The sequence below is a fragment of the Heterodontus francisci genome, chromosome 1 (genome assembly GCF_036365525.1).
Source record: "Heterodontus francisci isolate sHetFra1 chromosome 1, sHetFra1.hap1, whole genome shotgun sequence".
In the NCBI taxonomy this organism is placed as follows: domain Eukaryota; kingdom Metazoa; phylum Chordata; class Chondrichthyes; order Heterodontiformes; family Heterodontidae; genus Heterodontus; species Heterodontus francisci.
The window spans coordinates 31,169,720-31,197,358 of NC_090371.1; the positions used below are offsets into that span (position 1 = coordinate 31,169,720).

The 27,639-nt window shown below is 42.7% G+C and overlaps 2 protein-coding genes across 2 annotated transcripts in view; one reads left to right on the forward strand and one right to left on the reverse strand.

Moving 5' to 3' along the window:
* Positions 1-27,639, reverse strand: part of ctnna2 (catenin (cadherin-associated protein), alpha 2) — a 1,561,189-nt gene that overhangs the window by 862,836 nt on the left and 670,714 nt on the right. The gene's annotated exons all lie outside the window — the stretch shown is intronic.
* On the forward strand, positions 14,251-16,945 carry lrrtm1 (leucine rich repeat transmembrane neuronal 1). Its single transcript, XM_068028785.1, has 2 exons — positions 14,251-14,565; positions 14,722-16,945. The coding sequence occupies exon 2, from the start codon at positions 14,899-14,901 to the stop codon at positions 16,474-16,476; it is 1,578 nt and encodes a 525-aa protein (XP_067884886.1). The 5' UTR covers positions 14,251-14,565; positions 14,722-14,898; the 3' UTR covers positions 16,477-16,945.

Sequence of the window (27,639 nt, forward strand, 5' to 3'; positions counted from 1 at the left end):
TTGAAAGTACTTTCAAACTCTGAGAATGTGATACGGTGCCATATAAAGGCAGCACAGTGGTTAGCACCGCAACCTCTCAGCTCCAGCAACCCGGGTTCAGTTCTGGGTACTGCCTGTGCAGAGTTTGCAAGTTCTCCCTGTGACTGCGTGGGTTTCCTCCTACATGCCAAAGTCTTGCGGCTTGACAGGTAATTGGCCATTGTAAATCGCCCCTAGTGTAGGTAGGTGGTAGGAGAATTGAGGGAAGGTGGGGATGTGAGAGGGAAATGGGATTAATGTAGGATTAGTATAAATGGGTGGTTGATGGTCGGCACAGATTCGGTGGGCCAAAGGGCCTGTTTCAGTGCTGTATCTCTCTACGACTCTATAAATATGTATACTTACTTACTTTCAAACTAGTTCCTCAAAATTATGAAGTATATGAATCAAAACAGTTGCCTTCTCTTCTGCATGTGATGGCTCTGTTTTCTAATTTGTGCCAGCAGCAGTTGCAAATTAGTCTCTGAAAAAAATAGATACATGTAGGATTCGGAGTGAGGTGAAGGAGGCAATTGCCAAAGCTTAACAAAGGAGAGCACAGATTTTAATCTAACCCAACAGCAGGAACAGGGTGGGCTCAGGTTGGATAGCCATTTTAATCTGCCGTCAGATTTTACACTCCAATGCAGACTAAAATTGGACAAGGTATGAAACAGACGTCTGACCTGAACCTGTCCTGTTTCAATTGGGCAGGTTAGGTTAAAATTAAGGCTTATATTTCAGAGTTTTATTGAATGTGGATATGTGGTGGAAGACTGGCCAGTTTCATGCCAATTTTTAAAAAGGGAGATGCAGCTAATCTTCATGCCAGTTAATTTAACATCTGTGGTGGAGAAAATTTTAGAATCTGTAATCAAGGATGAAATGACCATATATCTAGATAAAAACGAAGTAGCCAGCAAAGATTTTAAAAGGGATGAAAACCTTTGGCAAAATGAATGATTACTAGAGAATTTAAGGCATATGGAATTAGCAGGCAGATAGCAAATTGGGTTAATAATTGGTGTGGGGGAGAGACAATGGAGTAGTAGTTAACAGTAGTTTTAAGTGTGGTTCAAAGTGGGCCGAGGAGTCCCACAGCATTCAGTTTTTGAGACCATTTTTGTCCATTGTATATTTCAAATTAGGTCCAGAGGGAGCAGTGTCAAAATCTGCAGATGATATCGGACCAGGAGGAAAACGCAATTCTTCAGAATATAGAAAATATAAGCCTATGTAAAACTTTAATAAAACCTTAGTAATAGTGATTGGCGTGATTGGTGAGTGTGTCATACTGGGCTCAACACAATAGACAGGATATTCAGGCTGAGACAAGGCACAATGTGAATTCACTAGGATACTGCCTGGTATAAGGAATTTTGTGTTGGAGAACTGAACATATTCAGTCAGGTTTTTGCTATGCGCCAGCCTAACAATTTAGTGCCAATTAGTGGAAGCTTGACCTCTGGGTTTATGCCCACTAAGAAATTGATTTTGACTCTTCAAACTCATTTTACAGAGTCATTATGGCACAGGAGAAGGCCATTCGGCCCATTGAGTTCATGCTGGACCCATTAATCTGTGTCTCAGAGCTGAAAGGCCACTATCTAACTCACAGGATTGTAGGTATCTCTTTATTTTCTAGGAATGTATGTTATATGAAGTCTTTCAGGCAAATAGGAACTATAAAGAAATCTGTTACTAGCTCCTTGCAATCAGGAATAATTCATTGCCTAGTGAGCATCCTGATACACATTCTTATCTTGATAAATTCACTTGTACACAAAATTGAAGTGGCAATTGGTGGCAGAACTGATGAATTAATCTTAAAATGCAAATAGAGAATGTGGTAAAGGATAAAAATATATTTTTGATTAACCCCAAGCCAATAGATCAGTTCAATCAAGTCGTTTCAGGAATGATTTCACCAATATTTTGTGCAAACAAGCATTTTGTACTGTCACAGCTTTGTAGTAAACTATATACATGTAAATACTGTAGGCAACAAAACTATGGGAAGTTTTCATGAGAGGTCAGTCAGAATCTGACTAATAGGCCGGAATCTTACGCCACCCCAAAGAGTGGGATGGTGGCGGGGGGATAGTGTAAAATGGAGTGGGAGGCTCCAGGAGCCCTTCCTCACCCGCTCCCGCCTCCGCCGCCACTTTATGCAAGGCTGCGGCGGCGGAAAACAGCCTGCCCGCCCGCCTCAGGCCAATCAAGGCCCTTAAGTGGCCACTTAAATACCACTTAAGGGCCTTTGCCCACCTCCACGGGGATTTTACCCGTGGCTGGTCAGGCAGCCAAGGACCTAAAGAAGCCGCCTGACAAAACCAGGCAGTTCTCGAACATCCTGGGGGGCCCTCATGATCGAGCACCCTGTGCCCAATGGAGGGCCGCCCCTGCTACCCCAACCATCTCCTACACCCAACACGCCCCCCCCACTTCCCCACAATCGACTACACTTGCCTCGCCGAGGCCTGACTGATTATCCCTGGTGAGGCAACCAAAACTCACCTTTGCTCCAGGCTCCCCGGCATCTTTTCCTGACTCTGGGCTGTAGTCCCAACAGTGGCCACCGCTCCCAGTGGCGCTGCTGGGACTAAGAACTGCCAGCCCGCTGATTGGCTGGTAGCTCTATTAGGCAGGACTTCCTACCTCAAGCGGGTGGAAATCCCACCTCACACTAATTGAAGCCCAGTGACCCACAAAATATGGGTCGGATCCCCAGGCGAGGCGGAAGCGGGTTCACCACCAACTTTTCAGTCGGTGGCCAGCTCCCGTCCGCCGAGGGTAAAATCCTGGCCATAGAATATAACTCGGAGAGATTCCTTGAAGATGCAGTGGGTAAAGGCACCATCAAGCCCAGCACTATGGACCCGATTATAACTCAGGGCGAGTGTTGGGTAGGTGGGGTGATGTTCAATGCACTATGGCCAACTCGCACTCGAACTGCCATCAATTATCTAAGGATGATAGGCAGCTAGGTACCTGCTTGATTGGTCTCCAGCAGTCAGGTAAGTGGATCGTGAGGAGGCAAGGGGTGGTGGTGTCAGTTACGAGGATCACAGTTGTCAGGGGCAAGGGAGAGGCTGGGGTAGGGGAGGAGTACTCAGTTAATAAATTGACCTCTTGGCCCTCAAGGCCATTTTCCTCTAGCACCATGATTCCTTGGCGACACTACACTAGGCACTGAACTGATGACATGAAATTAAATTAGCACTGAGACCTAACTGAGATCATCAGACTGCAATTTTGAATCTCAGTGAGGCCCTCACTTGCCTGCCACTGCTCAAAACACACCTGTTAATACGAAGCCACGCACATGTGCAGCATGAATCCAGTAAATTCCATGCTGTCGCTATTTTAAACCCCCAGTGCCTTATTCTCTCTGGGAATGGAGTGTGGGTGCTAACATCAGGGCTTAAGATTCAATTCCTGTTCTGTGGGCGTACATGGTTTCAGCAAACATGGCTAGAGATAAATAAAGAGGTGCAGTGCAAATTCACCAAAATGATATCAGGACTGAGTTAAATTATGAGGACAAGTTGAATCAACTTGTCTTGTATTCCCCTGTGTCAAAGGTGAGGTGTGATCAAAGTGAGGTATTTAAAATGATTATGGTATCCAATATGTTGGATACTGAGAAACTATTTCCTCTGGTGTGGGAATGTGGAACAAAAGGGCACAATCTTAAAATCAGAGCTAGACCATTCAAGAGTGAAATCAGGAAGTATTTTGTACACAAAGGGTAGTGAAAACCACTTTCACAAAATGCTGAGGATGCTGTGACAATTGAAATTTTCAAGTCTGAGATCAATGTAGGTGAGGCTCTCAATGGATGCGGAACATGGATGCAGTTGAGGTACAGATCAGCCATAATCTAAATGAATGGTAAAACAGAATTGTGGAGCTGAATGGCCTACTCCTGTTCGTACGTAGAGGTATAAAGTCATTATGGCATAGAAGGAGGCCATTCGTCCCATCAACTCCATACCAGTTTTCTGTAGAACAATCCAATCAGTCCCATTCCCCTGCCCTATCCCTATAGCCCTGCAAGTTTATTTCCCTCAAGTGCCCATCCAATTTCCTTTTGAAATCTTTCATCGCTTCCACTTCCAACACACTTGTAGGCAGCGAGTTCCAGGTCATTACCACTCGTTGGATAAAAAACGTCTTCCTCATACACATCCCTGCATCTTTTGTCTCCTCGTCCTTACACTCTCAGTTAATGGTAACAGCTTTTCTTGGTCTATCTTATTTCAACCTGTCATAATCTTGTACACCTATATTAAATCTCCCTTCAATCTCCTTTTCTCCAAGGAGAACAACCCCAGCTTCTCCAACCTAAACTTGTCACTAAAATCCCTCATCCCTGAAACCTTTTTGATAAATCTTCTCTGCACCATCTCAAGGACACTCAGATCCTTCCTAAAGTGTGGTGACCAGAACTGTATGCAATACTGTAGTTGTGGCCTAACCAGAGCTTTAAAAAGGTTCTGCATAACTTCCCTGCTTTTGTACTAATTAACTCTATTTATAAAGCTCAAGATCTAGCTTTGCTAACTACTCTCTCAATATGTCCTGCCACCTTCAAAGATCTATGCACATGCACCCCCAGGTCTTATTATCCCTGTACACTCTTTAGAACTGTGCTATTTATTCTATATTGCCTCTCCCAATCCATTCTTCCAAAATGCATCACTTCACACTTCTCTTTATTAAATTCCATCTTCCACTTGTCTGACCATTCTGCCAGCCTATCTATGTCCTGTTGCAGTCCATTGGTATCATCCTCACTGTCTGCCACACCTCCAAGTTTGGTATCATGGGCAAATTTTGAAATTTTACTCTGTATTCCAATAATCAAATCATTTATATAGATAAAAAAAAAACAGTGGTCCTAACACTGAACCTTGGGGAACACTGCTGTCTACCTCCTCCAGTCTGAAAATAACCATTTAACATGACTGGTTGTTTTCTGTCCCTAAGCCAAATTTTTATCCAAGCTGAAATTGTTCCTCCTAGTCCTTGAGCCTCAATTTTATTAACCAGTCTTTTATATGGTATATTGTTAAGTTTTTTCTTAAAATCCATACAGATGACATCACTTCATCAACCTTCTCTGTTACTTCATCAAAAAAAAAATCAGATTAGTCAAGCATGATCTGCCTTTTAGAAATCTCTGCTGGCTATCCTTAATTAACTCAAGCCTTACCAAGTGCCTGTTGATTTTTGTTCCCCTGATTATTAATTGACCATTCCCACCACTGATGTTAAACTGACCTGCCTGCAGTAACTAGGAATTTCCTTACACTTTTTCTTGAATAAGGGTGTCACAATTGCCACTCCCCAATCCTCTGGCACCTCACCGATATTGTAGAACAAAGAACAAGAACAAAGAACAGTACAGCACAGGAACAGGCCATTCGGCCCTCCAAGCCTGCGCCGATCTTGATGCCTGCCTAAACTAACACCTTCTGCACTTCCGGGGCCCATATCCCTCTATTCCCTTCCTATTCATATATTTGTCAAGATGTCTCTTAAACGTCGCTATCGTATCTGCTTCCACCACCTCCCCTGGCAGCAAGTTCCAGGCACTCACCACCCTCTGTGTAAAAATCTTGCCTCGCACATCCCCTCTAAACTTTGCCCCTCACACCTTAAACCTATGTCATCTAGTAACTGACTCTTCCACCCTGGGAAAAAGCTTCTGACTATCCACTCTGTCCATGCCGCTCATAACTTTGTAAACCTCGGTCATGTCACCCCTCCACCTCCGTCGTTCCAGTGAAAACAATCCGAGTTTATCCAACCTCTCCTCATAGCTAATGCCCTCCAGACCAGGCAACATCCTGGTAAACCTCCTCTGTACCCTCTCCAAAGCCTCCACGTCCTTCTGGTAGTGTGGCGACCGGAATTGCACGCAATATTCTAAGTGTGGAAAGATTAGAAGATTATGGAAAGTCCTTCTGCTACCTCCACTCCCATTTCCTTTAACAACCTGGGATGCAAGCCATCCAGTCAGGTGACTTATCCATTCTAATTATAGCCAGCCTTTCCAGTCCACCTTTCCCATTAATTTCCACCCCATCCACTACCTCTACCATCACCACTTCTACCGATATTTTGTCAGCATCCTCTTCCTTAGTAAACACCAATACAAAATACTCATTAATTATTCAAGCCTTGCCCTGCACCTCTAAGATTATCTCACCCTATTTGTCTCCAATAGGCCCCACTCCACCTCCTACTGCCCGCTTACTATTTATTTTATTTAGAGATACAGCACCGAAACAGGCCCTTCAGCCCACCGAGTCTGTGCCAACCATCAACCACCCATTTATACTAATCCTACATTAATCCCATATTCCTACCACATCCGCACAATTCCTCTACCACCTACCTATACTAGGGGCAATTTATAATGGCCAATTTACCTATCAACCTGCAAGTCTTTGGCTGTGGGAGGAAACTGGAGCACCCGGCAAAAACCCACGCAGTCACAGGGAGAACTTGCAAACTCCACACAAGCTGTACCCAGAATTGAACCCGGGTCACTGGAGCTGTGAGGCTGTGGTGCTAACCACTGCACCACTGTGCTGCCCTACATGTTACATGCTGGTGAATTTTTAGGTTCCCTTTTATGTTAACTGCCATTCTAGTCTCATATTCTCTCTTTACCAGTCTTATTTTCCTCTTCACTTCTCCTCTCAACTTCTTATATTTGGCCTGGTTCTCGCTTAAGAATTCACCTAACATGCATCATACACCATCTTTTTTTGTTTCATCATATTCTCTATCTCCCTCATCAACCCCCTTCAGGAAATGGTGGCATAGTGGTAATGTCACTGAGCTAGTAATCCAGAAACCCAAGTTAATTTCCTGGGGACACATGTTGAAATTACACGGTGGCACCTGGCAGAATTTAAATTCAATTAATTATTTTTATTTAAATCTAGAATTGAAAGCTGGTGTCAGTAATGGTGCCATGAAAACATCATCAATTGTCGTAAAAACCCTTCTGGTTCACTAATATCCTTGAGGGAAGGAAATCTGCTGTCCTTATCTGGTCTGGCCTACATGTGACTCCAGACCCACAGCAATGTGTTTGACTCTTAACTTCCCTCTGAAATGGACTAGCAAGCTACTCAGTTCAAGGGCAATTAGGGATGGGCAACAAATGCTGGTCTTGCCAGTGATGCCCACATCCCATGAAAGAATAAAAAAAAGTTTCCCTACCTTTCCTCCAAAAAAAAACAAAATCAGAGGGCTCCTGCTCCTGGGATCACTATCCAATGACTCCTTCTGAAATCATGACTGATCTATACTTTCCTCAGTAAAGTATCAAGATAACATTGTCTCGCCTCACAGGATAGTCACTACCTCTACCTCAGAAGTGGAGATGTTGGGCGAAGGAGAGAGGGAAAAAATTGATAATAAAGGGTGCAACTCATATGCATTGCAACAGTGCAAGCAAGCTAACAGTTGACCTGTGATCAAATATAGCCCATCAGTATCAAAACTGCTATTGCACACTTCTTAATTTCTGTTTTTCCATTCCTGTGTTGTGAATAAAAGAGTTTTATACCGTCACTGATTACAAAATAAAGAGCTTATTATTGGAAAATATATTGTAATATTATCAAGATATGAACAGAAGCAAAAGTTAATTTAAAAAAACAACAAAACAGATCAATGAGGGTCAACTCAATGTAAAGTGCCTGGAGATTATTACAAGACTACCATTCTAAAGTTTCAATCGGTTATTGGGAATCGCAACATGGCCTCATTGAGTAGTCGGATGTAGGTATCATTTCATATTACTGGCCTCCTGATCTCCAGCTGCATTGCTGGGGAAAGTCACAGTTGATTGCTGCTGGAGGAGGTAATTCTATATAGATAGGGTAAGTGAGTGAGCAAAGATCTGGCAAATAGAGTATAATGTGGGAAAATGTGAAATTGTCCATTTTGGCAGGAAGAGTAAAAAAGAAGCATATTATTTAAATTGTGAGATTGCAGAGCTTTGAGATGCAGAGGGTTCTGGGTGTCCTTGTGCATGAATCGCAAAAGGTTAGTATGCAGGTACAGCAAGTAATTAGGAAAGCTAATAGAATGTTATTGTTTATTGCGAGGGCATTGAATACAAAAGTAGGGAAGTTATGCTTCAGGGCATTGGTGAGACCACATCTAGAGCACTGTGTACAGTATTAGTCTCCTTATTTAGGAAGGATGTAAATGTGTTGGAAGCAGTTTAGAAAAGGTTTACTAGACTAATACTTGGTATGGGCATGTTGTCTTATGAGGAAAGGTTGAACAGTCTAGGCTTCTATCTACTGGAGTTTAGAAGAGTAAGACACGATTTGATTGAAACATATAAGATCCTGAGGGGTCTTGACAGGGTGGATGTGGAAAAGATGTTTCCTCTTGTGGGAGAATCTAGAACTAGGGGTCACGGTTTAAAAATAAGGGGTTGCCCATTTAAGACAGAGATGAAGAGAATTTTTTTTTCGCTCAGAGGGTCGGGAGTCTCTTCCTCAAAAGGCAGTGGAATCAGAGTCTTTGAATATTTTTAAGGCAGAGGTAGATAGATTCTTGATAAGCAAAGGGGTGAAAAGTTATCAGGGGCAGGCGGGAATGTGGAGTTGAGGTTACAATCAGATCAGTCATGATCTAGTTGAATGGCAGAGCAGGCACGAGGGGCCAAGCGGCCTACTCCTGCTCCTAATTCGTATGTATGTATGTTCATATGTTTAACCTCCTCAGATACTGAAGCAGTCCATGCCTGCATGCAGCATTCAGGCTTGGGCTGTTAAGAGGCAAGTCACATTTGTCATGCAAGTGTCAATCAATGACCATCTCCAAAAATAGAGAATCTAACCATCTCCCCTTGATGTTCATTGGCATTACAATCACTGAATCCCCCCACCATCAACATCCTAGGGGTTAATATTGACTGGAAACTTAACTGGATCAGCCACATAAATATTGTGGCTACAAGAGCAAGTCAGAGGCTGGGAATTCTGCATCTGACTCCCCAAAGCCAGTCCACCATCTACAAGGCACAAGTCAGGAGTGTGATGGAATACACTCAACTTGCCTGGATGGGTGCAGCTCCAACAACACTCAAGAAGCTTGACACCATCCGGGACAAAGCAGCCCATTTGATTTGTACCCCAACCACCAACTTAAACATTCACTCCCTTCACCACCGACACTCAGTGGCAGTAGTGTGTACCATCTACAAGATGCACTGCAGCAACTCACTAAAGCTCCTTCGACAGCAACTTCCAAACCACCTAGAAGGACAAGGACAGTAGCTGCCTGGGAATATTACCACCTGCAACTTTCCTTCCAAGTCACACACCATCTTGACTTGGAACTATATTGCCACTCCCTCACTGTCACTGGGTCAAAAACTTAGAACTCCCTCCCTAACAGCACTGTTGGTGTATCTACACCACATGGGCTGCAATGGTTCAAAAAGACAACTCACCAGCAAACTCAAGGGCAATTCGGGATTGGCAACAAATGCTGGCCTCGCCAATTATGCTCACATCCCGTGAACGAATTCAAAAAGAACTCTACTAACTGGTTCAGAGCAACATGAGGAGAAATTTTTTCTCTCAGAGGGTCGTGAGTCTTTGGAATTCTCTTCCTCAAAAGGTGGCGGAAGCAGAGTCTTTGAATATTTTTAAGGCAGAGGTAGATAGATTCCTGATAAGCAAGGGGGTGGAAAGTTATAGGGGGTAGGTGGTAATGTGGAGAAATCAGTTCAGCCATGAACTTATTGAATGGTGGAGCAGGCTCAAAGGGCTGAGTGGCCTACTCCTGCTCCTAATTTGTATGTTCGCAGCATTGTTCCCTTGGATATATTTGGTGCATGAACTGGGGTAAACCCAGGCAATTAAAGACACTGGTTCCAGTTTTCCCATATATTTTTGGACATAAATGGGGCAGTAGAGGGACAAAAATCACAGCGCTGCACTTAGCGCCCTGTTCTCGTCGACACCCAGGCTTCCGCCATTTTGGAGTGGATTGGGAAACAGGAAAAAAATGCTCCATTCAAAACAGGCAGGAGACAACTTAAGTGGAAAATTTGGCATCCTATACCATCTGTAGGATGTTTGTGAGGGCAGGAGGACAAAATTCCCACCCACTGTCAGTCTCTCAGTTTCCTCGTTTCCCTCATACACACTCCCCATCGCTTCAACTACACAGAGGAGCCACAGATTTCACACCCCCCACCCCCCGCCCCCCACACCCCACCATTCCCCTCATTGGTGAGCTGCCCATCAGCACTCATGCAGCAACAGCAGCTTTCTAAAATCATTAATCATGAAAATTGCTCAGACCTCACATGGAGTTCATCGAGCAGGCAGAGAGCTCATAATTCTCACATGATCAAAGCAGACACACAAAAGTGTAACCCCAAGTTTCAGCTTGAATTAAAAAGGGAAGGCTGGAGCTTGATTTTGTCTGAGCTATCAGAAGAAAAAAGCTCAACAGCCTGTAAACAGGACAAAAACAACTCTCGAGCACCTAGATTGTTATTTTTAGCCAAACTGCTGTGGGCAAAATGATACTTTGGAGGCAATATTACCTTTTCTGGAGTTTTGTATTCACTGGTCTTTATTCTGGACGGATAATGGATGGATGGAGAAAGGAAAGAACATCTTGCATTTATGTAGTGCCTTTTACAACCTTAGGAAACAGTCTGGAAACACTTCACAGGAGGTAAAGTACTTTTGAAGTGTAGTCACTGTTGTAATTGAGGGAGGCACTGCAGCCAATTTGCACAGTGCAAGGTCCTACACACAGCAATGAAATAATGAACAGGTAATCTGTTTTAGTTATGTTGGTTGAGGGATAAATAATGGGTAGAACTCCTCTGAACTTCTTTGGATGCTGCCATGTAATCTTTTAAATCCAGATGGAGGGCAGACTCAGTTTGGCATCTCATGTGAAATGCTGCAGAGCTCTCTCAGTACTCCACTGAAGTGTCAGCCTACATTTTGTGCTCAATTATCTGGAGTGGGGCTTGAACTCACAAGCTTCAAACTCAGAGACATGAGTGCTACCAAAAAAATAGAACAAAACAAAGCAGTACAGCACAGGAACAGGCCATTCGGCCCTCCAAGCCTGTGCCGATCTTGATGCCTGCCTAAAACCTTCTGCACTTCCGGGGACCGTATCCCTCTATTCACATCCTATTCATGTATTTGTTAAGATGTCTCTTAAACGTCGCTATCGTACCTGCTTCCACCACCTCCCCCGGCAGCAAGTTCCAGGCACTCACCACCCTCTGTGTAAAGAACTTGCCTCGCACATCCCCTCTAAACTTTGCCCCTCTCACCTTAAACCTATGTCCCCTAGTAACTGACTCTTCCACCCTGGGAAAAAGCTTCTGACTATCCATTCTGTCCATGCCGCTCATAACTTTGTAAACCTCTATCAGGTTGCCCCTCCACCTCTGTCGTTCCAGTGAAAACAATCCGTGTTTATCCAACCTCTCCTCATAGCTAATGCCCTCCAGACCAGGCAACATCCTAGTAAACCTCTTCTGTACCCTCTCCAAAGCCTCCACGTCCTTCTGGTAGTGTGGCGACCAGAATTGCACGCAATATTCTAAGTGTGGCCTAACTAAAGTTCTGTACAGCTGCAGCGTGACTTGCCAATTTTTATACTCTATGCCCCGACCGATGAAGGCAAGATGCCGTATGCCTTCTTGACTACCTTATCCACCTGCGTTGCCACTTTCAGTGACCTGTGGACCTGTACGCCCAGATCTCTCTGCCTGTCAATACTCCTAAGGGTTCTGCCATTTACTGTAAACCTCCCACCTGCATTAGACGTTCCAATTAAACTCCATCTGCTCTTTCTGCCAAGAATGTATCTTAATTTTATGTGCATGTTCCTGCATGAAAGAGAGGAGGGAACAGACATAACAACATATTGCACACATCAGTATATTTGGGGAACAAAAAAACAATATGAAATAAAACATTTCATAAAACTTAAGAAAATATTTTTTGTTTAAAAATGCAGCAAAGGCTCCTGCTCCTCATTGCCATTGGTGACCTTTAATGTGCAGTGAGTGTATATGAAACCCATGGCCGAATGGCCTGCCAATACTTGTATCTAGGCTCATGGCCACTTGCTTGAAGTACTAGGTAGCTGCTGAGCACCTGTGAAAGTGAATAAATTAACCACTTCAAGACAGACGAAGAGAAAACTGACGATACAAATAATCTGAACAAGTATGAACATTTTAATTGTTGTTCTTTCCTGTTGAGAGATTTTATTATTTAAAGTTTAGCATTCTGTACTCAGTCCACCCATTAGCTAAATTTTGGTTGTTTATTTCATTTTGAGGATTTTCACAGCAATAGCCGTCCATAACTGAGGTGACATTATAAACTGAGTGAGTCAAGTCAGCTACTGTTTTTGTTCATTCCATCCCATTAGAAAGCCTTCTGATGTACATGTGGACAGACTTGTTTTTTGGCTCCTTAGTTAGCAGAGGATCCACATTAAGAAGCTTCCCTTGAGGCAGTCTTTAGAATAGATTTTGTTTGAATGGCTTGAGAAAATATAATTTTATGGTCAGCGATGGGATGTATTGAGTATTTTTCCAAATGGGCTGTTGGTGCCTATCTACTTGCAGCAAGGTTTGACAATTTCTGCCATTATCAGCACAGTGCTTCTCAGTTCACATTCATGCAGAGTGAACCAGCATAATGTGCCAGGAAGGGACAGTTAGGCAGTTATTGGCCCAGATTTTACAGTTGGCAGTGAAGGGATGCGCTTGCTAATGATCTCAAACAAAGCTGCCCACAAAGATTTAGCAGGCTCTATAGCATCGATGTCCCCTATACCGATGTGACTATCAATGTAGAGCTATCAATGTAGAGCTATGGGTGGCATCCAAGAATAGGGAAGTCATCAAGCAGGCTGAGCAGCCAATCAGATTGAAGTATTCTCACAGACAGCAAACCAGGAAGTTAAGAAGCATGGATTATAATTCAATTTTTAATCATTTTATTGAAAGCAAAATAAAGATTGGGCCATACACTTAGGATTAAGGTAGAAGCTGAAATATCATAAACTTATTTTTTTTTAAATCATGGTATTTTAAAATGGAATTCTGAGTGAATGACACTCCACATATGCAAAATTCATTTTTTTCAGAGCCAGAGAGATTGTTCATCGCTAATTTTGGCTTAGTTCACTATTGAGAACTCACTTACACCTCATTCAATAAAGCTTAACATTAATGGTTTTCACAACAAGAATATTGCAACAATGCCCCCTGTGCAGGAAAGGCTATCACAGGTACCAACTTCTGGATTCCTGCCTTCAACTGCCAGAAGTTGCTGTCACTTTTGCACAGTAAATGATGGCGCCTTCTGGCAATTTACCGTTCATTACAACCGCAAATTCCGGACCAATATAATATTGTTAAACTGTCAGCAGTATTCACTACCTTGCATGAAGGGGTTAATCCGGGATTAAAAATATTAGCTGAGTCTGAATTGGAAAAAGTCAAAGGATGTGCATGATTTAAAGTGCAGGATACATCTGTATACTGCACTTTGCATAAACATCCTTACTTATGCAGAATGTTACATTCATGAATCCTAGCCCATGCATATTCCCCATCAATTGGAGGTTTTTTTTTTCACCTCTCTGCAACAGCTGCTTCTTGCAAAGCCGAATTCTCTCTACCACTCCGCGTGCTACTGGAGTATATTTTAAATTTCTCCACCTATAGGAAATATACAATGCGGTCTGTATGTCTGTGGACAAAAAAAAATGCTATTCGCTTGCTGCTTCATTAAAGCCCTACTTTATGCCCACCCCTTTCAATCTGCCCATGTTTGATATACCACTGGGAAGTCTGAACGATCATGAGTGGCTTACGACATTCTGTCAACACTCAGCACGTCTGCTTGCTCTCGCAGTGCAGTGCTCTGTTAAAGGGAGGCTAGCCTTGCTCCGCGATCCATCTTGCTCCGAGCAGCACCTTAACAAGAGAAAGTGGAGCGGTGCACGGCCGTTGTTGCTCGGTGGCTGGTCAGTCAGTGGACACAGACATCATTAGCTGTCCCCACCGATTAAAGGTCACACTGGTCAGTGGTCATTTCAAATCATGGGACGGTAATTCAGACTGACGGATCTGAACGATTCATTAACAGAGGGAGAGGGGGGGAGGGGGGGGAGAAAAAGAGTTTGGGAAGGTTTCTGAGCAACAGTACCGGCTGCAAGAAGAAACGAGAGAGAAGGTTACAAAAAAAAAGGCAGCAAACGTATAAAAAAAAAACCCAAGAAACTTGCACAAGTAATTGAGCCCCGACTTGGGGAGCCCTGGCTCTGCCCTGATTTTTTGCCGAGGAGGCACAACTGTGAGCCAGCTAGTTTGTGGAAAGAGGAGGAAAAAAAGACTGGATTCGCCCACACTGGGTCCCTTTATTTTTTACTGTCTAACTAGTGTGGACACAAAAACGGGTGACTGAATGGAGCCTGTCACTGTGCGGAAAAGGATGGGTAAGATTATTTTCGTTTGAATCCTTTCATTAAAGCAATCTCGTGTCTCCTTGCAGCCTCTACAATGAAAAAGATCAATTGATGCTCAGATTTTCTTTTTTTTTTCTCCTTTCTTTCAAACTCCCTCATCCTCCACCCTGGATGTCACTGAGGCAGGAGATCCACCTGCCCGAGTCAGAAAAAAATCCCAGTTGTCAGCTCCAAAAAAACCCCAAAAGAGAATGATGTAAAAAAAAGTTTGGCGACTGGGAAGATTTATCAATATAAATTCAAAAGGAGGAAGAAAAAGAACAAGACAACGGCAAGAAGGGATTGGAGGTCTAACTCTCGCTCATGGATTTCCTTCTTGTGGCTCTCAGTCTCCAGTGGCTCCTGAGAAAGCCTTCAGCGTCGCTTGTGTGTGTGCTCGGCTTGTTGTTAGAAATGCTCCCCGCTGCTGAGAGTGTGTGTGCCGCCCAGTGCCGCTGCGATGGAAAGCTGCTTTACTGCGAGTCCCAGAGCCTGGGCGAAATGCCGCGGAACCTGTCCGGTCTCCTGGGTCTGTCCCTTCGCTACAACAGCCTGTCGGAGCTCCACGCTGAGCAGTTCGCCGGCCTGCTGCAGCTCACCTGGCTCTACCTCGATCACAACCACATCTACTCGGTGGACGGGACTGCTTTCCGCGGTCTGCGCCGGCTCAAGGAGCTGGTGCTCAGCTCCAACAAAATCACCCAGCTGCCCAACTCCACTTTCAGGCCCATGCCAAACCTGCGCCATGTGCAGCTGTCCTTCAACAACCTGCAGTCTCTGGAGCCCGATCTGTTCCACGGGCTGCGCAAGCTGCAAACGCTGCACTTGAGATCAAATGCACTCAAGTACATCCCGGTTCGAATATTCCAGGACTGCCGCAGCCTGGAGTTTCTGGATGTAGGATATAATCAACTGCAAAGCCTTGCACGGAATGCGTTCGCAGGTTTGTTGAAGCTAACTGAACTCCATCTGGAGCACAATGATTTGGTTAAAGTAAACTTTGCTCACTTCCCACGACTACTTTCTCTGAGAACCCTCTACATGCAATGGAATAAAGTTAGTATTGTAGTGAATTCTTTGGAGTGGACTTGGAACCATCTAGAAAAATTAGACCTCTCTGGGAATGAGATTGAGTTTATTGAATCTTATGCCTTTGAAGTAGTGCCTAATCTCAAGATACTTCAACTGCATTCAAACCGCCTAACCACCATCGAGCAAACAATTCTGGATTCCTGGAAATCTCTAACTAGTATCAGCCTTTCTGGAAACAGCTGGGAATGCAGTCGGAATATATGTGCTTTGGCCACCTGGTTGAGCAGTTTTAAGGGTCATCATGAAGGCAGCCTGTTGTGTGCCAGCCCTGTGCATACCCAGGGTGAGGAGGTTCTAGATGCCGTGCATGGCTTTCACATATGTGATGACCTGGTCACAAGCACAGTGACCATTTCAGATATGACCAATGTGGCAGAAACAGACCAAGGTATGACTGCAATCAGAGATGCTTTCAGCATCTATGCCACACAGGATACAACGGGAGTAAGAAGCACTGATTTAATCACTGCCACCAGTGTGCTTTCTCACGATCAACAGGAAAATACCATTCAGGTTCACAAAGTAATCACTGGCACCATGGCGTTGCTTTTCTCCTTTCTGATAGTGGTGCTGGTGCTCTATGTCTCATGGAAGTGTTTTCCTGCTGGCCTGAGGCACTTGAGGCAGTGCTTTGTGACACAGCGTCGCAAGCAGAAACAGCAACAAACGATGCATCAGATGGCTGCCATGTCCACACAGGAATACTACGTGGACTACAAACCCAATCACATTGAAGGGGCGCTGGTGATCATTAATGATTACGGATCATGTTCGTGTCATCAACAGCCAGCCAGGGAATGTGAAGTGTAATTTTCCGTCCCACTGGAAATACAACAGTACTAGTGGACATACTGCAGCCAGAGACTAGCACGCATAAAAGGACCACTTTACAATACTGAGTAGGAATGAATTAATTACACTGTACTGATTCAAACAAACCCTGCACTGGGGTCTTTCAAAAATCCAAACAATATTTAAGCTTCAATGCGTCTTTAAAACCTTTCAAACCATCCTCTGTCCGACTGTCATTTGAAATTTGTAAAAGGAAAAAAAATGTATATGTAACTCTTCTCACCAGTTTCTTATGATATTAAATCCACCTGTAAGATCTGGGAATAAGAGGGAGTTCAAGGCTCGTCAATGATGTAAGTTAATCAATTTTGTAAACTACCCTGATTTAAATAAATATTTAAAAAAATGTTATTTACAGCATCAGAGTCGAGAGTAACAGCATACCAACATATATATGTGGCAACGATTAAGAAAAATGCTCCTCAATCCTTCAGTGTGTTATTTAATTTTCCCCTCAATTTATTGCAGTGATCAATTCTCTTTGGGTATGTAACCTAAAACCCTGCATTTCCTGCAGGGTGAGCACTGTACGACAAAGCCTAGATCACTCTTATTTTCCATGTCTGCAATAGGTTAATAATTAAAACTAAACACAGATATGTATCCGTTAGATTGAGCACACACTCATCGCCTTTCTGTGTGTGCCACCTGAAACACTGCAGTTAACAGCCAAAGCAGAGCAGATAGTAGTATCTTGCTGCAGTGTATGGGTCATTTCTATTGATAATTCTGTACCACAGAATTCAAGTGTCTACATCTCTCCAGAAAAAAAAAACATAACGACAATAATAAATAAGTTGTATAACAGATGTACCTGACAGGAAAGGGAAGTGAAAGGGTAAAATTTGGGTCTTTATTTTTTAGTTGAGAAAGGGACTAATTCTTAATTCATAAATAAGGGGTATTTGTTGATATTAGCAGAGAAAATATATCAATATGCATATACATTTGTCAATGCTTTATTTTAAAACAGATAAAATGTTGATCGATCAATCTTAGCTATATATTTGAAAACTTTATTTTTTCTAATTTTATTTTTTTACACAGTTAAAAAATATTTTCATATTTCAAACTCCACCTCCTCACAAAGGTCTAGTAACAAAATCCTGACTGTTTTCTCTTTATCTGTTTTCAAGTACAGGAATTTCACATAACTTCCTAAACATGAGATAATTTCAGCCCCTTTGAGATGGAAAGGGTTAAATCTATCTGTGCATTGCTGTGTTCATTCTCTATGTTTTTTTCCACACTTTTTTGTCTTCTTCCTTTTCCTTTCTCCATCTTATAATCCCCTTTTTACTTCATTTCATTCTTAATCGTTCCGTTCCCTATCAATTGAAATTGCCTCTGGTTTCTCATTGGCAATCTGCAGCCTTTTTGGTTCCCACTTAAATTTTCACTAGCTTCAAAATGCCAAACAGTTTTAATTCCTGGAGCCAATCTCCTCTTTCTTTCAGAGCTGAAGGCACTCAGAAAGCTAGTAGTAATTTGCCCGACACCTCTCTACACTGAGATGTCAATTATATTCTCAGCTCCAGTTGCTACAATGAAATTGCAGGCAACTAACAGCAACATAACATGCCAGGGAGCCAAACAGCAAAAGAAATTTACTCCAAAATGGCTGCAACTTAATTCTGAAGCCAAAGTTGGTGCCTGCTTAGTTCTAGTCTTTATTGACATTCTGACCAGCACATTGGCTTCTCTGTCGTGATCTTCTAGCATGTCATTATTATTTTACTTTGCTCTTGATAATGCCTTTTTTTGCTAAGCTTTGCCCCCCATCTCCTACCCCTTTGGCTCCTTATTTATTTGTCTAACAGTATATTTCAATGAACTCTCCATTATCTGCTTTCTTGCGAGCTTGGTCTTTCTTCCCCCAGTATTTTCTAATACATTCATTGTTGCTTCTGTTTCTTGGCCACCATCCAGTGTCCTCTTAGCACTTAGGTGTGCCAATTCTGCTACACTCTATGAACCGCGGAGCTGCCAGCTTTAAGAATTACTTATAGATGGCCTCCGTAACCAACAATGTTAAGTAGGCCTGCAGGATAAAGCATTGGTAATAGCTTAAAAAAGTAAAGATAACAGCGCAGTTGATTTTAAAAAAAATCTTTTACAAAATTAAGCTCAAAATTTCATGCTTCACAGACCAGGGTTGATGAAGGCATATGAAAGCTATTGATAAAAGAATCTCAATACCGGCATCTACTGGCGATTGCTTTCCTTGTCGGCATTCAAATATTTATTGGCAATTTACTTCCTCTTTCTGTTTTCTTTGTCAGCCTTTATAGCATCTGCATTTCACTATCCGTTATTCACATGCAACGAATTGCACCACAAAGAAGGTGAAAAAGAAGATTTAAATCACTCAAATGAGCCAGCCTGAAGATAACATTTGGGTTTACTAAGCCTGAAAATACTTCAGCAAAGAGCTTTATACAGGTTAGGTAGGCTTTTCAAAAAAAAAAATCACATTTAATTTCAGAAAAGTCAGCCTCATCCACCCTGCCATCCCCCAAACCGCGCACACAATTTATTTATTTCGGTGCTACAGAACGGAGAGAGAAAATAATCACAGAAGCACAGGGCATCAGCAGTGAAGCTGCAATGGCAAGGGTAATGGACATGCATAGAAAAGAAACTTCACTTTGCGTAGCAACAGAAAAGGTATAAATGGTAGATTTGTAGCCTCCACCTAAGCTAATTTATTAATACGTTGTAAACATTTATTTTCTTCTACCGACACAAGAGAGGATTTGGTAAAGCAATTTGTTTTACGAGGGAGAAGGGATCAGTTTCAGCAAGGACACTTTCTTTACAGCCTCCAGTGCTTGCCTTGAGAAAATTGCTGAGTTCTCCAAGGGCAACCACAAGCATTACTATCACTTGCCACTGCAGATCCTGAAGGTAGTCGTGGCAAATGAGTGTTAAAGAGCATTCATCCGTTTCAAAGATGCAAGAATACATTAATTAGATTACCACAGCAAGACTTAACATTCATTGTTTTTTAATATCAATAGCCATTTTTGGTCCCTTTGAAATGTTTTCTTATTCAAGCCCTAACAATTCAAAGTCATAAAAATAGTAACTTACCTGTTTTTACTTCCCTTACATGGAGGGAGGGGCCTGGTGCCATTTTCAACTTGGAATCTAATACATGCAACGTTCAACAGTTACTCAAACCTGTAGAATGTTACAAGGCTGTTTACTGCTGAACTCTTAACATTTTTAACCCAACACTATTAAACAAAAAAGATCTGTACTGGTGATGGAACCTACAAGCTATAAATATTTTCTCAATCTTTCAGGCCAAGAAAAAAAATGTCTTTGAAAAAAGCAAAGAATTTCTTTAATACAAACCGAAAATGCTGGGAATTTAACAGCAGATTTATTAGCATCTAACAGATAAATGATTCCGGTCAAGCCGTTCATCAGGATACCAGCTCTGAAGCATATCATATCTGAATAATTGCACTCTGCAAGTTTACCCCTTACAGATCAGAAAGATTCCAGGTGCAATCCTATACAAAGGTAGTTAATCTCAACCAGTGTGTTGGTGGTGATAAGTGGGCTCAGTACCCTTTAGTCAGACAGGAGAGGGAAGAGGAGACATAATCGGGCAAGCTCCCTGCACATGATTTTCCCAGTAAAGACTGACAGTGTGCAAATATTGGGATGTGATGCCCTCCATAGTTAAATAGTTCAACACGTACAACTCTTACAGGAGGAATGGATACTTGAGCGAGGTACCATAGGGCAACAGACACCTGTAGTACTGTATGTCATTAAGCTGTCAACAGCTTTAACAGAGTGAGAGATAAAATTACAAAAAAAACTATTTCTTCCATGTGCCTGCTGGCTTCCTTAGACAGCATAACGGAGTTGATACTGGTCCTATGTTATTGCATCATAAAAGAGTACTTTGCAACAAAGTAATTCGATAACATGAAATAAAAACAAGAAATGCTGGAAATACTCAGCAGGTCTGGTAGCATCCGTGGAGAGAGAAGCAGAGTTAACATTTCAGGTCAGTGACCCTTCATCATCACTGACCTGAAACGGTAACTCTGCTTCTCTCTCCACGGATCCTGCCAGACCTGCTGAGTATTTCCAGCATTTCTTGTTTTTATTTCAGATTTCCAGCATCTGCAGTATTTTGCTTTTTGATTAGATAACATGCCTTATATGGGATTGATTTTTACTAGAACACATCAGCACTCAATCAAGAATTAAATCGAACATCTATAGTAAAGTGTAGGGAAATTTGGTGCAATTATACAACCTAAACCTGAACACAACCCAGAGCTAAGTTTATCTTGGAAACCAATTATAAACTGCCATCTTATATTCCTCTCAAATACTGTTTAGAGATAGTAGCTGCAACTTTTTTTTAAGCTCTTACATTCAGAATACTTCAATTAGGTAAACTTGTGCTGTATTAGAGGCAGCATAATAAATAAGAATCAGTTTAGAGATACAGCACTGAAACAGGCCCTTCGGCCCCTCGAGTCTGTGCCGACCATCAACCACCCACTTATACTAATCCTACACTAATTCCATATTCCTACCACATCCCCACCTGTCCCTATATTTCCGTACCACCTACCTATACTAGGGGCAATTTATAATGGCCAATTTACCTATCAACCTGCAAGTCTTTGGCATGCGGGAGGAAACCGGAGCACCTGGAGGAAACCCACGCAGACACAGGGATAATTTGCAAACTCCACACAGACAGTACCCAGAATTGAACCTGGGTCGCTGGAGCTGTGAGGCAGCGGTGCTAACCACTGCACCACTGAGTTACCAATGAAGGGCCCATGGGATACTAGGTGTAAAGCAGACTAATCAGTGATCTTCACATAACAGTTGCAGGCCACTCACAAAATTATTGCTTTAAATTATTTTTGAGAGGCCAGGAGGAACATAAAAGCTTCTCCTGGCTTGGAACAAAATCATACTACTCACTGCCAGTCCTTCCCTGCTCCACTTCCATGATTATCTGCCCCCTACTAGTGTCTCTCCCCACACCTTTCAACTCCAGCTTTTTCCCAGGGGCAGCCACTGAATTCTCCCTGACCTGAACAACAAGCTGCCGACGAGCTTCTGGTTCAGTGATTGTAGCTCATCAATCAGATGCTAATGAAGTAAAAATAAAAAAATGTTGGAAATACTCAGCAGATCAGGCAGCATCTGTGGAGAGAGAAACAGAGTTACCGGCCGTAATTTTACGCCACCCCAACGAGCTGGATGTTGGCGGGGGGGGGGGGTGGTGTGTGGTGGGGTAACGTAAATTGGAGCAGGAGGCTCCGGGAGGCCTTCCGACCCACTCCTGCCTCCGCCCCACTTTATGTAGGGCGGGGGCTGGGGGGCGAGAAACGGGCCACCTGCCCCAGGCCAATCAAGGCCCTTAAGTTGCCATTTAAGGGCCTTTGTCCGCCTCCACACGGAATTTACTTGAAACCACGGAAAAGCTGGCAGCCTCACCACGCCCAGGGGGTGGGCCCTGACAATCGGGCACAGGGGGCCCGATTGAGGGCCGCACCCCTGCTTCCCCAACCACCCCCAGGACCCAAGACGCCCCCTTACCCCCAAACGACCACCCTTGCCTCGCTGGGGCCCGAACAATTACCCCTGGCCAAGCAACTCAAATTTAACTGGACTCTTGGCTCCATGTCCTCAGCTGGGCTGCAGTCCCAGCAGTGGCCACCGCTGCTGGGACTAAGAGCTGTCGGCCTGCTGATTGGCCAGCAGCTCAATGAGACGGGACTTCTTCCCTCATAATAGAATAAGAACATAAGAAATAGGAGCAGGAGTAGGCCATTCGGTCCCTCAAGCCTGCCCTGCCATTCAATAGGATCATGGCTGATCTGCCCCAGACCTTAACTCCTCTTTTGTGCCAGCTCCTCATAGCCCTCAACTCCTCGATACTTCAAAAATCTATCTACCTCCTCTTTAAATACTTTCAGTGATCCAACCTCCACAACTCTAAGTAGGCGGAAGTCCCGCCTCGGAACATTTAAAGCCCAGGCATCTATAAAATGCAGGTCAGATCCCCAGGCTAGGCGGAAGTGGGTTTGCCACCGACATTTAATTCGGTGGCCAGCTCCTGTCCACCCAACGTACAATCCAGCCCATCATTTCAGGTCTGTGACCTTTCATCAGAGCTCTGACCTGAAACGTTAACTCTGTTTCTCTCTCCACAGATGCTGCCAGACCTGCTGAGTATTTCCATCATTTTTGTTTTTATTTCAGATTTCCAGCATCCATAATATTTTGCTTTTTATTAAATGCTAATGTAGCCCGAGCATCAAAATAACTCTGGCTTCTCCGTGAGGACATTGGGTGGGCACGATCGCATCGTTCACCCCTCACCAGATGTTTGCCTATCGGCCCCATTTATTCTCTATTCTCCCATCTCTGTCCTTCTCTAATTGTCTCTATGCTTCTAGCCCAGATGAAAACAGTTCAGTGGCTCATTACTGTCCCTGGATGGAATTTTTAGCAGAGTGCCTTGATCGCTCTATCCCTCAGTCCAACCCTGGCACATCTTTCCCTTTTTAAATATGTGCCTCTGAGGCTCTTATTCTGTTTCCTTCATATTTAAAGTTTTTCTTTGCTCCCAGCATCCTCTATTGTCCCTGCTTCCCCAAGGTCTAATCCCAAACTAGGATAATAACTGGAGGGAAGTCGCTGTTACTAATCCTACTGAGACCAGCTTTGACCCACGACGCATTTACATCATAGGAGCAATAGTGCCACCTAGTGACTTCCTCTACTAACTGTTTACACCAAGAAAAGCTTCAGTTGTAAGTTAACTAAGTACAGAATGTAAATGTTTTTAAACAAATAATGCAGTCTTTACTTAATCATTTAAAAATAAACATATACTTGATAATGTGCTGGTAAATGAGATCAGATCTCGAGTTTTATCAAATGTTGTGCTCTTACCAATTTTATGCTACCAATGCATAAAAAGTTAGTGAACCAATAAAGATTTGGATCATTACAAAAGGGGCCTGGATCTCTTCCCAGGACCACCCAATTGTAAATAGTCATGTGATCTGAAACTACCTTGGTATCCTGGCAACCTAGCTGTTGCCATGGCAGTACAGCCAATGTCAATAACAAAAGCTTCTTTCTTTTTTTATTATGGTCAATCTGTGCAGCCGTCTCACATTCAGAAAATACGTGTGTAAAGACAGCAAATCAGAATCTTATCAACCAAGTGAGGAAAATTGCAAACACCATATATCAGGTCTTATATGGTCTTTGATGTAGAAATGCTTTGAATCTTTTACCTAATACGCCTTTTATGAGTAGTTGTGTAAAATAACGCTGTTTTCCTGTGCCTATTTTGCCGCATTTATACTGCAGATGGACCCAGCGACCGTGGAACATGAAAAATTGTAAGTGCACAGTTGTTCAGAAGTCAGAAATGTGACTTTAAAGCAACCCTCCAGATGAGCAACTCTAGTGCATGCACAGTTAGTGCATCGTCATGTTTGCACTGAGATGTCAGAAATGCAGGGTTGTCCTGTACAGATAGTTGACAGCTCAACCTCCATGTGATTAAACTTAAACTTAAAACGATGGACTGGCCCAGCAGCCAGGTGTCACAGAGTCTGTCCAGTAGGCACCATTACTATGCAGGGTTTCAGCGTCTCTGACAGCAGTGAGGTCAATCAAGTCATTTAGGTAACATAGAACGGAGTTACTACTGTCTGAGGTAATCCCATGTCGCAAGTTAAATGATGTCAGTCAACATAAGGAAATAAGAACTAAAGAAATAGGAGCAGGAGGAGGCCATTCGGCTCCTCAAGCCTGCTCCGTCAATCAATAAGATCATGGCTGATCTGACTGTGGCCTTAACTCCTCTTCCCGCTCCCACAACCATTGACTATCTTGTCAATCATAAATCTGTCTAACTCAGTCTTGAATATATTCAATGAAGCAGCCTCCAGTGTTCTCTGGGGAAGAGAATTCCAAACACTAACTACCCTCTGAGAGAAGAAATTCCTCCTCATTGCCATCTTAAAGGAGACCCCTTAATTTGAAATTGTGTCCCCCAGTTCTAGATTCCCCACAAGTGGAAACACCTTCTCAGCATCTACCCTGCCAACCCCCCTCAGAAGCTTATACAATAAGATCACCTCTCAATCTTCTAAACTCCAATGAGCCCAACCTACTCAATCTTGTCTCATAAATCAAACCCCTCATCCCAGGAATCAGCTGAGTGAACCTTCTCTGAACTGCTTCCAATGTAAGTATCTCCCTCTTTAAATAAGGTAACCAAAACTGTACAACATTCTTGTGTGCAATGGAGGTGAAGGAAGAACTATCACCTGTGCAGAATTGATTGCATGGCATAAGTACAAGAGAAACCCAGCAGTGATATTAACCTGCACTCCTAATAAATGTAATTTTTGCTTAATTACTGTTTCCTCTGTCTTTTAATAAAGAGGTTATTATTTTGTTTTACTTTGAACCGTCAGAAAAAATCTGAGAGTCTTTGTTTGCCTATTAAGTGTGCATGCTAACTGATCTTGTACAACATAGCAAAGATCGTATAGAGCTTCCCCCAGTAAAATAAACACTTTTGCCCAGACATACTCTAATTCCAACTTCAATGCTCAGTGTCGCAGTAATTACAGAAGATCTATCGCAGAGTAACTGTCTCACAAAAGGCGCTGCATGTCAGCATATGAAGCACGGCCTGTGGACGGCAGTGTTTGTTAATGATTTTTGAGCTATGCAAGTAAAATACTTGTCTGTTTAAAAAGACAGTGGATACCCGGTGCAATCCAATTTTTAAAAATACTCGGCAAAGAGACCTTTGCTGTATACAACAGAAATTGCAGATTTACATAATGATAATGAAGCAGGAGATGACTTTTGGGTTATTCCAGTGTATGGTCATTAAAATAAATGCAGTTTCCTGCATTGAAATTTCCACCCTATTCGTAATGAGCAAGGTAGGAGAACATCGTGCACAGCGATACTCTTTAAACAAGGCAGGGCACATATATATTGATTTGGTTCAGAAAACTGGAACACAAGTCAAAGTCTGCTAAAATGCAAGATCACAAAATATCGGAAATGTTGAATGTCTGCAGATATTTCTCTCTGTAGGATACAGAAAGCTTCAGAGTACGTTTTTAAGTGAGAAGAGCTCTCCCTGCCAAAACAACGTTGGTTAAAAGCGAGTTAGCTAGGATAGCTGAAAGAGAAGACTCGAGCAGCACAGACAACAAATATATAAAAGAGCTATAAATTCAAATCTTAAAAGGCACAGCATCAACGACTGCGTTGCCTGTAGGCAAGAAAACAGTGAAAGAGGCTCTTATAAGGTTATTGCTCATTTTCTATTATCTCATTTATTATTACAAAGGAACATTAGATTTATGTGTTAATAACCTCAAATTTCATTCCTATCTTTGACTACAGTCTCTACCCAAGCACTTTGGGATGAAATCCTCTGAATGGCATTTGCTAAAATGCAATGGGGATGATATACTCTGATCAGAGCTAACTGTAGCCATTTAATAATATGAGACCATCACATGTGCATTTTTAAAACCCATGTTAAGCTAAATTCTTTAATCATCTGCACTCATGTAACAGAGTCAAAAGAGGAATAATACTACATTCAGGAGAGCTCAGTGGCAGAAGCAAGTGAATGTGATGATAGCCATTTCCCCTTAACCTGTCAGCTCCAAATATTCCCTGTTGACAAAACTTAAGTATTTTTCATAGCTGCCTAAAATTCTGAATATGCAAAACCCAATTCGGGTCAGAGCCCTAAAGTTGGTGATGGTTATTAAAAGAACATGCAACATGCTAAAACAACATAACTACTATTGTCTTTCTTCAGTAATCTGTTGTGCACAGGTGTTTTCACAATTCATCCACTACATGGGGACTAGTTAAATAAGGTATGTAGCATAAAAAAAAGCTATTGTGCACATATGCAGTGTTATTTTTGTGGAAGGGGACAATTTTCATTGTCATCAAGGCAGGGCATATGAACACGGGAGAACATTCAACATCAATTTGCATTTATATAGCACCTTTAACTGAGTGACTTGAGCTCCAACCTCAGACGAAAGCTATCTACTGCAACATTTCTCTAGCATAAGATCTCTTTGACATATTTCAGCACCATGTTCATACTAATTAGAACCATAGAAAAGTTACGGCACAGAAAGAGGCCATTCAGCCCATCGTGTCTGCGCCAGTTTAGAAAACTAGCCCCCATTCTAATCCCACCTTCCAGTATCTGGTCCGTAGCCTTGCAATTAATATGGACTCCTGGACATTATGGCCTGGGTTAAGTTTGATCAAACTCATTTCACATAAGATTTTACTACTACTGCTACTATAGCAACTACAACTACCTTGGCCTTTTTATAGCCTCTTCAAGATCAAGAAACATCTCAAAGTGTTGCACAGACAACAGAAATAGAGACAGAGCATAAAAGGAGCTTGAAGAGGCGACCCAAGGCATCATTGTAGGTTTTCAAAAGGTGTTACATGGAGTGAGTAGCAAGTTTCAGAGGAGTACTAGAGAGTAGTGTTTGTGGGAGCTGAAAGTTCTAACACCAACAGTCGATGGAATGGAGAAAGAAGGATCGTATAAGGCTAGGGTTCAAGGACCAAAGTACTTTGCAAGGACAAAGGATCTGAGGGTGGGTTATTCAGGAGGGGGGTGATGATGATGGCTTTGTAAAGGAGGACAAGAAATAATTTACAATGCAGCTAGATTGGAGGGCAGGAAGGGGAGTTGGCTAATCAGCTCATTCGTGGGAATGCCGTCAAGGGTGGATCTTGTTGATGAGAGCTTAGAGAAAGAATGGATGTGCAGGGCATGGGTTAGGGGATCTGGCTTAAGAGGGTTGGCTTGGTAAATAAGGAAAAGGAGGAAAAGCAGCAGAATCAACCAAATAGAACCATTGAATCTTGCTAATAAAGAAACTTCTTGCACGTTGTTGGAGGTCAGGATAGTAGGGAAAGGGGAGAGATGGTTGGTAGTGGAGGTAAGGAGCCATATCAAAACCACAGCTAAAAGAGCAGAGCAGAGAATGGCACTCTTCAATGAGAAGTTCACCTACTGACCCCTAA

What these genes read in the sequence shown, in the direction of transcription:
- lrrtm1 (XM_068028785.1), top strand. Translation starts at nt 14,899, where the DNA reads ATGGATTTCCTTCTTGTGGCTCTCAGTCTCCAGTGGCTCCTGAGAAAG.